This window comes from Stegodyphus dumicola, chromosome 2, assembly GCF_044657685.1.
Source record: "Stegodyphus dumicola isolate Sdum_Otavi_A_Nest chromosome 2, ASM4465768v1".
Classification (NCBI taxonomy): Eukaryota; Metazoa; Arthropoda; class Arachnida; order Araneae; family Eresidae; genus Stegodyphus; species Stegodyphus dumicola.
In genome coordinates, this window is record NC_140769.1 from 94,697,278 (window position 1) to 94,710,858 (window position 13,581).

At 35.6% G+C, this 13,581-nt stretch overlaps 1 protein-coding gene across 3 annotated transcripts in view; it reads left to right on the forward strand.

Moving 5' to 3' along the window:
- Positions 1-13,581, forward strand: part of LOC118192557 (sodium-driven chloride bicarbonate exchanger-like) — a 263,168-nt gene that overhangs the window by 43,735 nt on the left and 205,852 nt on the right. For all 3 annotated transcript variants that reach the window (XM_085810939.1, XM_085810936.1, XM_085810937.1), the window contains exon 4: positions 10,910-11,045. In XM_085810939.1, the coding sequence (XP_085667065.1) occupies positions 10,910-11,045 (136 nt within the window). The remainder of the gene's footprint in view (positions 1-10,909; positions 11,046-13,581) is intronic.

The following is a 13,581-nucleotide window of genomic DNA, read 5'->3' on the forward strand; positions in this document are numbered from 1 at the left end:
TGTGAAGACAAATTATATACCCCGTGGTTGAGACTGCCTAGGTGCAGATCCTAGCCAGTGCTTCCCAGGAATTTTCCTGAGTCAACCACTGGGGAAGAACCTGAAGCAACAGCATGTTCTCAAAACAGTCGGGTGTTATGTCTTGTAGAAGTGTTAAATATCATGCGGCCAGGGTCGTTATACCCTTTTAAAATATTGTGCCAATTAGCTTGTTATAAATTCCACACCCAACATTAATCAAAAACTGTATTTGATGTCGAATGTCAGCAGAACATGATGGATTTTCCAGTGCACAGTAATGGGTGTTCTGCCTATTCTACATTTCGAAAAGCAAGCTTGGATGGATGGTTTTGTGTGAAAGATGTGGACCTGCAGGAAAACGTTCCTGATACAACCTCGCTGCAGATTGTCCTTTGCGCCTACATTCACCGTAAAGTCTAATCATCTCGCCCTAACCATCTTTTTAAAGTTGCTCCATGACCATAAGCTTCAACATACAACCCCGAGGAGATATCTCTTTTACAGCTGTCTCAGGTGAACAGGTGTGACATTTCATATATTATAAGTGTAATGCACAGATTCATACATCAAGCTCAAGTTGCATTGAGTTGATGCGTTTTGCGACACAGTTGTGCATGATCTGCATATTATCTACTCTGTTTGTAATGACAACCAGTACAAGAATGCACCGTGCAGGGTTTTAGCCACAGTCCTCTCGATTGTGAATTATAAGCGATACTACAGTGCCGTTATACGGGCTCGTGTTTCATCTAAAAGATAATCGTTTCTTCTTTTGTTCAAGTTTTGGAAATCGCAAAGAAATAAATGTGCATTTTCAGCGTTCTGTTTTTAGCATTCACATCCACAAGACATCTTTTTGTACTAAATCGACGATGCTCTACAACTTTGTAATTCACTTTTTCTTCCTATCTCGTATCGTTTTCGAGATAGGGAGGCTAATTCCACCAGGTGGCACTGTAAGCTACCTCATCTAGTAGCGCATAGCCCTTTTACTACACCTAGACACCACTTTTATGAATATAGCTGCAGCCATTCGGTAGTTAAACGGGTGGTATCGAACTTTACTGGGCACCCTGTATATATTCAGTAATCTACTAGTAAATAAATTGCTAATTTATTACTTAGCATCTTTAACCCAAGTGTAAGGCAATTAATTACTAATAATTATCATGTTTACTTATATGTATATATTATCAGGTTCAATGTTCCTTCTAACCTTCTTCGGGAACATACAAGGACCTGACTCGGAACAGAGAGCTTACTAAAGCTATGTTCACTAATTGTGGTAAGTAGACAGGATACAGACGAAGGGTATACAAAACCCTTTATTTTTCTCTATATACAATAACTTCCGTACTTCGGAATACACTGACCCTCCACTCGGGGTCTAACGTAAAAAAGTATAAAAATAAAACTAAACTCTAATTTAACTTTAGAATAATACACGTGGAAGATTGGCCTTATAATAACAGGAAGCGTATGTAGCACAGAGACTGTGAACACTACAATACGTTTAATTTATCAAGAGGACTAAAACCTCTGGCCTGGAAGGCAAATAGCAACTGCGTAACTTCTAAGGTAAGCGGCCTGCTTCGAACTCACTGCTTCCTCTCTCCCTTGCTTGGCAAAAAGCCACAACTTAAGTACTTGGCGTTCGCCAGACAAACTTTGCATAAAAACCTTCACGCTTATAATTCTGGCCGGAAGTAGAAAATAAGAAGTGATAGTAAAGATTTAAAATAAAGTAAACGTTAGTAAAACTTAAGATCCTTACATACTTCCCGCCAGAGTTAATTAGTTTGAAACTGAGGTCTAAAACGACCTTGTTGAAAACTTTTAGCTCTAGAATCTAATGCGAGGCCAACCTTTTACAAACACAACTTTGCTAGAAACTAGAAAATTTAAAGAAAGAAATTTGTTACAATAGCAGCTCCCAGGATATACAACAATCTTTTTTTCATCTGTACTGCATCTAAACAGGAGCTTTATTCAATTCTGGTTCCTTCCAGAGATCTGGAAGGAACCAGAATTGAATAAAGCTAATAACTAGTTTTCCTTCCAGAGATCTGGAAGGAAAACTAGTTTAATGAAATGTTACAGAATGACATTGCAAATAACATATAGAATATACTTCTCTTAACATTCTTATTTCATTCATGACTATTTTAATTATCTCTCCCCGTGCTCTCTGACATGTGTTGTAAAAGAACACCAAACACGAATGTGTTTCTGTCTACGTGTGCCACACTTCCTCCTACAATCAAAACACTAACGTGTTAAAATTCAACATAACGAGACCTCTTAACACACCCTACTTTCAACTCTAAACCCTGAGGTACTATTCTAAAAGTGGCTAACTCTAAAGTGTAGCGTCAGAGAGCCTAACTACATCATTCAACCTTTACCACATATTCGCCATGATTTAATCTTTACAGTCACACGAATAACAAATTTTTAACATTACTTTCACTTTTACCATATCACGGTATTTCTTAACATTTAAAATAACAGTTCACATGTATATAAGAACATATCAACATGCTGTTAATTTTACACATTTGAAAACATACATTAGTAGTACATTGTTAACTTCTATTCTTTTCAAAGCAAGTGCCAATTCTTTCTACATTGAAATAATATTACATTTCAAAAAGTCTTTCAGACTAAAACTTCTTTCTTGCTAGAATGTTTTAAATAAAATTTATACAATAACTTTTTACAATATTTAAGTCTTTACACAACGCCATTATACATCAACTTTAGTTTTACGCACGAGTAATTTAAAAACATAATACGAAAATCGGTCACAACTCATTTCTCGCCCTTTTGGCGATAAAGGTAGACCTCGCATGAGGTAAAACTTCTTGAAATCTGCCACTTGCAGTAAGAATGAAAGATTAACTTAAGTTTGCAAAGTAACATAAAATTTTACTTATCTTTGTAATATTCGGAGATCCTTTTCGGGGCCCAGTCTTTAAAGGTACTGCAGATAGTAGCTTGGTTTATCCTCCTTCTTGTACGGGCTCGCCCTTCAGTGCTTTCCTCTGGAAGCTTCCTTTTTTCACCAGTACGGCCACCCTTGAATACTTTCCTTTTCTCCTCTGCTTGTGGTCTTTGCCGTTTGATGGCAGCTGGTCTTGGCGGAACCGGGAAACTTCTGTCGTGATCCTGCTTGGACCTCGTTGTTGGCCGTTCAAATTTTTCTTGTACTTTTTCCTCCGCCGCTGATGGCCCTTCCGCAGTTCGGCGACTTTTGCTGCGGAGAGTTCTGTCGGATGAGTAGATGTTCCGTTTTAAAGCCGGGTTATAGTTGCCGTCATTTCTCCTGGTCCTTCACATACGTCGTCCTTCTCCCTTCTTCATTCTGGGTGTGTTCGTGAACTCTGTTTTCTGGACGGTGGAACGGCTTCTTTTTCTTGTTACCTTCCATTTTTCCTCGGGGCAATTTTCTTTTCACTTGCTTCTGTCTCTCATTGGCTTGCCCTTGTACTTGTCGTTTTTTCACCTCTGGAACTTGTACCTGCGGTGTCTGCCGTGCCGGATCCTGCAAAAGATCTGAAAAGATTTGCATTTTATTACGATCGAAGTAGGGCTTGATTTGATCAATGTTTGCGGAACAGATTTCACCATTTCTGGCTTTTAACACTACAACAGCGTGAGTTATTTTTTCTATAACATATGGTCCTTCAAAGCGGGGAAAAAATTTGGCAGTTTTATCTTCTGGTGCTGAAGAAAGTGAATGCTTAATTTTTAAAACTTCATCCCCTACTTTATAAGTTACTCCCCGTCGTTTCAAATCATAATATAATTTCTGTTTTCTTTGTGCTACTTCCGTATTCTTTTTTGCTTCTTTTATTAGTTTTTCTATATCACCCATTTTAAATTCTGGGGCTCTTTGTTGCACATAAAATAGTTTATCTAACGGTGTTATAATCTTTCTGCCTAGAAATAACTCAGCAGGAGTTTTGCCCGTTGTATCATGTTTTGCGGTCCTAAGGGCGAAAGCAAATTCATTGACATAGTTATCCCAGCTTTTATGAAAATTTTTAACATAACTACGGATAATTTTCACTATATTTCTGTTGACCCGTTCCGCTATATTTGATTGCGGCCGATACGGGACCATTTTTAAATGACGTATGCCCAGTTTTTGGCACATGTCTTCAAATATATTACTTACAAATTGAGGACCATTATCCGATATAACTTTTAGGGGCGCCCCGTATTTTAAAATATATTTATTTAAAATAGAATCGGTAACCAATTTCGCGGAGGCTCGTTTTAAGGGAACAATTTCGGTCCATTTACTAAAATGATCAACCATAACAAGGAGATAGCGACTTTTATTTAACTCACTTTTTGGGAAAGGGCCCAATAAATCGATGCCAATTATTTCATTTGGAAATTCGGATTTAATACTATTTAGAAACCCGGCCGGGTGGAAATTAATATAATTAACGGCTTGACATGTTGGGCAGGACTGGACATACGCCCTTGTTAACTTTTGCAGTTCAGGAAAGTAGACTGCCTCGCGTACGCGTTAGATAGCTTTTCGAATACCAGCATGAGAAGCTAAAGGGCTGTCATGGAGCTCATGCAGGATATTTAATCTAAGACTAGTTGGGATAACAGGTCGAAATTCGTTGTTGGAATTCGTAGTTTTTGTGTAGAATAATAGACCATCTATTAGTTCGTAATGGGCCGCCCTATTTCTTATCGCCACAATATCTTGGTGGCTAAAATTTTCAGGATCCTTCAAATACTCATAAATACTTCCAAACTCAGGATCCTTACCCAGTTCTGTTATTACAGTTTCTCGGGAATTTATTGTACACGCTGTAAGCATTGCAACTTTTACAGTATTACCCTGTTCGTCTAATTTAATTCGTGATAGGGCATCTGCTACGATATTTTCCTTTCCGGGGGTATGCTTGATTACCAGATTATATTCTTGCAGCTTGAGTGCCCATCTTATTAACCTTGGCGATAAATTTTTCCCTGAGTACAATCTAGTTACCGCCGCATGATCAGAGTATACTGTTATCGGCGCCTTTCCAAAATAGACTCGGAACTTTTGCACTGCTAACAGAACTGCAAGTGCCTCTCTCTCGGTCGCGGAATAGTTTCTTTGTGTTTGATTTAAAGTTCGGCTAAAAAATGCCACGGGCTGCTGATTTTGCGAAAGTACCGCTCCTACCGCATAATCCGAAGTATCCGCTGAAATTTCTAAATTTTCATCCTTTTCAGGAAATTTTAACACAGGGGCTTGCGTTAATGCTTGTTTTAATTTTTCGAAAGCACTATTGGCTTCGGCCGTCCACGAGAATCTTGCCTTTTTCCTTTTTAATTTTAACAATGGCTCAGCGATAGCCGCAAAATCTTTTATAAAGGACCTATAATATGAACAAAGTCCTAGAAAAGAAGAGAGCTTCTTTGCCGTGTTTGGAGTCGGATACTTTTGTACAGCGATTATTTTCGATTCATCTGTCTCGATCCCTTTTTGCGATATTTTGTAACCTAAATATTTTAATTCAGGGGCTGCAAATTTGCACTTTTCGACATTAACTTTTAGACCGGCCTCATTTAATAAAGAAAACACCTGTCTTAAATCCTGTACATGTTGGTCTAGATTATCACTAGTAATAATGATATCGTCTAAATAGATAAATGTGGACTTTCCAAGAACAGGTCTTAACACAATGTCCATGCATCGCTGAAATGTTGCTGGGGCCCCTGAAAGGCCAAACGGCATACGCAAAAATGCATAAGTGCCAGACTTGGTTATAAAAGCAGTCTTAGGCACGTCCTCAGGCCTCACCCCTATTTGAAAATAACCAGTCGTTAAGTCTAAAGTCGTCATAAATTTGGTTGATTTTATGTTCCTTAAAATTTCTTCTATGATCGGCAACGGATATACCGGATATTTCGTTATGGAATTTAGTTTACGGTAATCAATAGCGAATCTCCACCTTTTTGGATGCTCCAAAGGATAATCATTATTTTTCTTACATAAAACCACCGGGCTAGCATAACTACTTGAGATGGGCGTTATGATCTTTTTACGTAGCATATCGGTAATATGCCATTCTATAATTTTTTCCTTATTCTTATCATACCGGTATGGTTTTTGACGAACTGGCAATGCATCTCCGGTGTCAATACTATGGTTAGTAACCTGAGTAAATCCTGGAATATCACTAAATAACGAAGCAAATTCACTTACCACTTGTCGGATTCTATCTTGCTCATCATTAGGCAGGTGGTCAAGATTTAACCTTGGCGGTTCAACCTTTTCTACACGCACTGGTTTCATTGTCAGCTTAAGGGACGCTTCATTAAAATCCAGTGTAGCTTGTGCGCCTGAAAGAAAGTCTATTCCTAAGATCAAATGTGCTTGCAGATTCTTTACTATAAAAAACATCACCTTTACTTGTTCATCCTTGATACGGATATACAAAGGTTATTTACCTACTCACTTACATTGTTCTCCTTGCGCCGCTAATACTGTCGTATTATCCGCATTATATATGCGGTATTTGCGAAAATACTTTCTTAAAAAGACTTCTGCCACACAGGAACACTGCGCGCCGGTATCCAGGAGTGCGGTGGCCGGGATATTATTCACCAAGACTTCAATCTTCGGAAGAGTCAAATTTTTCACCATTACTGTATTTAACTTGTAGGAAGAGGGGTTTTCGTGGCCTTCGGATTTCCGCACCCTCTCGTCAGCAGAAATCCGTTTTAGTTTAAATTATTTTTCCTTTCCGTGCTTTCCTTCTTTTTCCCCTGGCCTTGAGACTTTTTTCCTGGGTTGCTATTGAACTGTCGACGTTCGCCGGCTGTTTTTGAATGCTCGGGTTTCCTTGCCCACTGATTCGCTTTTTCTCCGTAGCCGTATGCTTGAGTTCGCTGTAGTCTTGGCGTACCAAATTGGTTTCGCTGTTGATATTGGCGTCTTCTTTCGACGTCCGCCGTTCTTCTACTTTCAAACTGGATTGCTAGCTCAAATAACTTTTCCAGTGTAGTCGGATTTCTTAATTCAATAAAGTCTTGCACTTGGGGCAGTAACCTCGGCAAAATCACTTGAATTATTTCAGGATCCGGACGGTTTCCATACAAGAGCTTGAAAACGTGAATTTTTCTTAAAATAAAGCTCGAGAGGTTTTCGATTCTTTGTTGATATATACTAAAAAGTTCCGTTTCTAATTTTGCACGATCCCTTACAACAGGGAAGGCTTTTAGTAGGGCAGTCTTGAAATTTTCGTAAGTATAGGTGGGACTTCCTGCTTGACCCAAGAGACTTCTGCCGATACATTTGAACCAGTTAAGCGCTTGGCCCCTCAAAGCGCTGGTAGCTAAGGTAAATTTTTGAAACTCGTGCACGGGGTAGAGCATGAAGTGGTCATCCAATTTTTCCAAAAAACTGGTTACCGGTGAGTTTCCATTAAACGTTGCTTCTGGTTTCATCGAAGCGCGCATGGTCTGGACGATGTAACCGAATCCTTCCAGGGCGGCAGCTGGCATTTCTGGATTCTGAGCCGTTTCTGCAGGCAGCACAGGTTCTTCTTGAAACTCGGCCATGGTTATTCTTCTTCGTTGGGCGCCACTATCAGGTTCAATGTTCCTTCTAACCTTCTTCGGGAACATACAAGTACCTGACTCGGAACAGAGAGCTTACTAAAGCTATGTTCACTAATTGTGGTAAGTAGACAGGATACAGACGAAGGGTATACAAAACCCTTTATTTTTTTCTATATACAATAACTTCCGTACTTCGGAATACACTGACCCTCCACTCGGGGTCTAACGTAAAAAAGTATAAAAATAAAACTAAACTCTAATTTAACTTTAGAATAATACACGTGGAAGATTGGCCTTATAATAACAGGAAGCGTATGTAGCACAGAGACTGTGAACACTACAATACGTTTAATTTATCAAGAGGACTAAAACCTCTGGCCTGGAAGGCAAATAGCAACTGCGTAACTTCTAAGGTAAGCGGCCTGCTTCGAACTCACTGCTTCCTCTCTCCCTTGCTTGGCAAAAAGCCACAACTTAAGTACTTGGCGTTCGCCAGACAAACTTTGCATAAAAACCTTCACGCTTATAATTCTGGCCGGAAGTAGAAAATAAGAAGTGATAGTAAAGATTTAAAATAAAATAAACGTTAGTAAAACTTAAGATCCTTGCAATATATGTCATAATTTAATGCGTAGAAAAAAACATTGGAACTTTTAACAGCTTTCGATAGTGGCTAAGGGTGAAGGCTCGATGATGCAGTAAACACAACTGAATTGAAGAATCACCATCTTTATTTTTAGGCACATTAAAAATTATTTCTTTGGCAGACAAATTGCTTTTCGATCATAATTGAATACAAATAATTTTAATATACACAGATGAAAAGGGATACAATGTCATTTTAAGCAAGTGGCCATAGCAGCTTGCGTATGTTAGCAGTGGCAAAAGTTAGGAGAAGGGAATGATGTAGTTACTTATAAGTGGTATTTATTCCTAGTAGGTGTAGAAAGTACTCTAAGCTGTGATCGGTTAATTTTAGGTTATTATGTAACATGGAAAGATCTCGAATTTTGGAGAACAGATGAATTCAGGGGAGGAACATAAAATCTAGAATAGTTTATTTTGAAGTCACCAGTCATTTCTTAACACAGCCATCATGTTTTATTACATATCCCCCCTTCCAGTGAAAGGTTAGAAGAGCCTTTAAGGAGAAAAAGCATTAGTTTATTAAGTGAAGCAAGAGAAAGTTTATGATACGAGGAAAGAATGAGGAAGCATCAAGGACATATCCTGCAGGTTTTTCTATGCCTCGTCATTGTTTATGACCTTTCTCATATACAGATTAGGATTTATTTAAACATATAATTTGTAACTATTACAATAGCAATGTAATTTTTAAAATCCTCAATTTCTTAGAATGTCCAATATAAATTTTTATAAAGTCTCTTCATAAAAATAGTTCCACAAGGTAAATACTCAAATTTTTTCACCAGTTTAAATGTTCGAATGTTTTTCAAACTTTCTTGATGAAAATATTTCTATTGTAATGAAGATTGAGCTGACAGCTTTCATGTAGAAATATAATACTCAATTTATGATTTATTGAATAAATTCTTTTTTGGCATTGTACAATTATCAAAGTTTTTGTTTCAAAAATCTTTCATGTTAATTAATAATAATACAACATTATACAAAATTAAGACTGAAAATTTAAGACAAATAACTTGTCAAGTTAAAGGCTTTTAAAAAGAAAGAAAAAAAGATTTTTTTTTTTTTTTTTTAAATTAATGTGTATGTGTGTGGTAGCACTTCTGTGCTAAACTATGGTCGGTCAGAGGATCGTGACTGGTAAAGAAAATAGAAATAACCTGAGTCAGTTTCATGCCCATATCTGAATCTGCTAACAAATAAAACAATAAAATTGTAGGGGGTGTTAGGAGTGTTCCTAGGGGGACAGTAGGCATATGCTTTCACCTCTTGTATCCTTCCTAAAGCGAGGATGCAAGGAGTAATATACATAGTGTAAAACTAGAAAAAAGAATAAAAATATATTGTCTTTGAATGAAAATCTAGTATTAAATCCAGATTGGAGTTTTTCCTCTCCTCATCTCACCATAAGACAGGTATGGGGTAAGATGGCCTCACCATAAAACGGCTATAGGGTTTGGGGCATGGTACGGCTATGGGGGGCATATACAACAAATTTTGAACGGAAAAACTCTTTTAAGAAGGAAACACAGGAAAGGAAAGAAGCCAGACTGAGGTCAAAATCAGGAAAAATAAATTGTCATAATTAGGTTTTGAAGTCTTGATCAGGTTTTAAAATGTCATAATTGAGAAAAAATATTTTTAATGCAGAATTTGGAAAACTAAATTAATTTTGCATAGAAACAGGGATTCTACTATTTATAACAGTTAATTTAAATTCGCTAGTTGGATTAAAAGGTTTGAGTCTGGTTGAATAAACAATTTCTGATTTCTTTGTAGTTAGAGGATTAGGTTTATCTATTTCGAAAGTGACTTCAGTATATTGTTTTAAAATTTTGTAAGGACTTGAAAAAAGAGGAGAAATTTTATGGGTATTATGATTTTGAAATTCTTCATACATTACTAGATCACCTATTTTAAAAAGGTCACTTAAAATTCCACTAACTTAACGGAATTACTTCATATCTTTATTTGCACTATTTGAATTAAAACTCAGCTACAATTTTGACCATAACTAAAATTGTCAGTTTGACATCATCATTATTGAGTAAAAGATTAAACACTTTTGCATTTATTAGTTATTGTTAATTGAACAGGGGTTGGTTTGTTCCCCTTGAAAAGTCAACCAATTTCCTATCAATGACAATAATTACTTGGTTTATTAATTTTCATATTAAAAGTTTGAATTTCTATTTTTCATGATTTAAATTCAAGTTCCTTTAAAAATATTTTCGGAATTAAATCTTCATACATCTGGGTTTCTTCATGTAGATACGTTCTCCTAAATTTATATTAGGAGATAATATAATCAATATTTCTTTAGTAAATAAATTATATATATATATATATATATATATATATATAAACTGATTTATTTGGAAAGTAATCCTTATTTGTTCCTATATTTTTAAAATTTCTATTGTAAAGCATACAAAATGGAACAAAGAATTTATTTTGGAAATGGTAACAGATCATTCTCAAAATAGTTAATCTGTGCAGATTTATTGTATGATCATAAATAACTTGTATGATTTATTTTATAGTAATTCTTATTATAGTGATGGAAAGGTAAATCTGAGCTATCATTGAACAAGTGGTATGTGAATATTTTATTCTGATTCATGTTAAATTGCAACTCAAATTCTGTATGCTTTTTCAGTAACTCCACCTTCAGAAAGAGTTCATTTTATCTTGGGAGAAGAAGAAGATGGTAGCCATGAACCTCATCCCTTGTTCAGTGAGATGGAAGAACTTTTCCATGAGGGTAAAGAAACAGAATGGAGAGAAACTGCTCGGTATGAAGCTTATGTTTAAAATGAGTATTGTTTAAGGCTATTTGTCAGTGCATAAAAGTTTGTACTTCTGAAGAGATACCATTCCGAATCTCTCTAATAATAATCTCTTTGACATATCTTATTAGTACCTGCTTTTCTCCATATCATATAGTTTCTCAAACAATTGAGCAACCAATATTTAGACTTACCTGTAAAATGTTTTACCTTTATTATACTTCGTTGCATGTCATATGCTTGTAAGACCAGTTAAGCCAGCCTCACCAATGGCGGGAGGGATACTTCATCATTAGCCAGCTCATATGGAGATCATCTTAAGCTTATAAAATACTAAATGTTGGTATTAGGAAGAATCCTTGTTAAAGTGCAATAGATGTTCTGCTCTCTTAATAGCTGTGGGTATTGGTCTTATGTAGCAGTCATAACTCTAACTATCAGGTTTTAATGAAAGTTTCCTGTAACCGCAAATATTGTCTGTGCAAACAGTTTACGTTGGCGTGTTTAATCATATTTTGTCAAATGATTTTTGGCATTTGAAAGAAAGAGACTTCCTTTAAAACACTGTGTTATGAAATTTGTAAAAAATATTGCTATCATTAAAGATATGTTATGAAATTTGTAAAAAATATTGCTATTACACAAGGTGTCTAAAATGGAACTATCACACTATCAGATTATAATCATCAGTTATTTCCATTTCTGTTGCAAAAAGCCAGCTACAGAATGTCACCAAATCATCTGTACAGCTTTAGGTACTGTAACGTTTTTGAAGTAGTATTTAAAGAAATAACACATGAGCTTCTGAGATAAATTTTATTCTTAGTTCACACTCCAGCTTACTATTACAATTTCTCTAAAAAACTTTTCACACACGTACAAAATGGTAAACTTTCAAAATAATATTTTAAAAACATTTTCTGATGTTGTTCAGTAATGGTTACACGATATAAATATGGCGTTGCCACTCCAATATCAAAGACAGTAAATATATACATTTATTGAATAAGAAAATATTACAACCTCTCCCCCCTCCAGATAAACTTTAATTGATAATTTTATAAATTAAAGTTTACAATTGTTTTCTTTCAAAACAATACAATATTATATACATAATTGAAATAAAACATATAACATAAATTCAGAAAGAGAGGAAAGAACAAAATAATTTTCTATCTAAAGAGAAACAAATAACTTCTTTAACCAAGCCAGGGAGTGCGACTTACTATGTCTACATTTTTATGGTTTTTACCACTTCAGTAAACGACATGTAATTACAGAGTTGTAATACCAGTGCCCATCTCATTAAGTTGTGGATTTAGACTCACATTATTTTTTAGCCAAATTAAGGGATTATGATGGATCATGATGAAGAATTTAGTATGCCTGTCTAACATTGCAATTTCTTTACAGCAAATATTATGATAGCACATTCCTTTTCTGTGGTAGAGTACCTTTTTTCAGTTTCTGTAAACTTCTTACTGAGGTATAGTACTGGATGTTCATTGTATTAATCATCTTTCTGATCTAAAATAACACCCATACCAGAATTTCTAAAATAACACCCATACCAGAATTTGAAGCATCAGTTTGCAAAATAAACTCCATATTGAAATCAGGTACATGTAACATAGGCTTTTCCAACAGTTTTTCCTCTAGCTCTTCAAATGCTTTTGTGCATTCTTCTGTTCAATTTATTTTCTCTTTCTTTAAATTTCCTTTCAAAGTTTTGGTTAAAGGCACTGCTATAGATGAGAACATGGGAATATAATGATTATAATATCCCACTAATCTTCAGAATTCTCTGACTTGACTTTTTGTAGATGGCACAAGAAAATCAAGAATAACTTTTACTTCATTTGGCTTTCTTATACCACAACCTACAATATGTCCTAGATCCTTTACTCTAACTTGAGCAAATTTACATTTTATGGGTTTAATGGTTAAAGCAGCGTCCTTAATTTTTGTCAAAATTGTATTCAGATGACTTAGACGTTCTTTCCATGTCTTTGAAAAAATTGCCACATCATCTAAATATAGAACAGCAAAGTGTTCACAACTGTGAAGAATTCTGTGTAATCATTTTGCTAAATGAAAATTGTGTATTTTTAAGTCCGAAAGGCATTAGGTGTTAGCAGTGTTTGCCAGTATCCTTTTGTTAAATCCAAAAGAGTTATATATTTTACTGCTGCTACAGTTTCCACTCATAGTTTGATATTAGGTAAGAGGAAGCATTTTGTTTTAGTCAACGTTTTCAATTTTCTCTTTAAATGGTACAAGGTCTAGGATCTTCTCTCAGAGTCAGTTGATGAGAAGTTCTCCTGCATATCATTGTTTCAGATTCATCTTCTGTATTCATTAAGTTGACCAATTCTGCTTGCTTATGATAAGGTTTTAAACATGTTAAAATGGTAGACTTGATTATGATCTTTTTTTCTTTAAAACTCGCAACATAATTATTGTCGGATAATTTCTTCTCAATCTTCCCAGAACTTTTTTAAACTCACATAATTAGCTGTACCTGTCAGATAAATTCTCAATC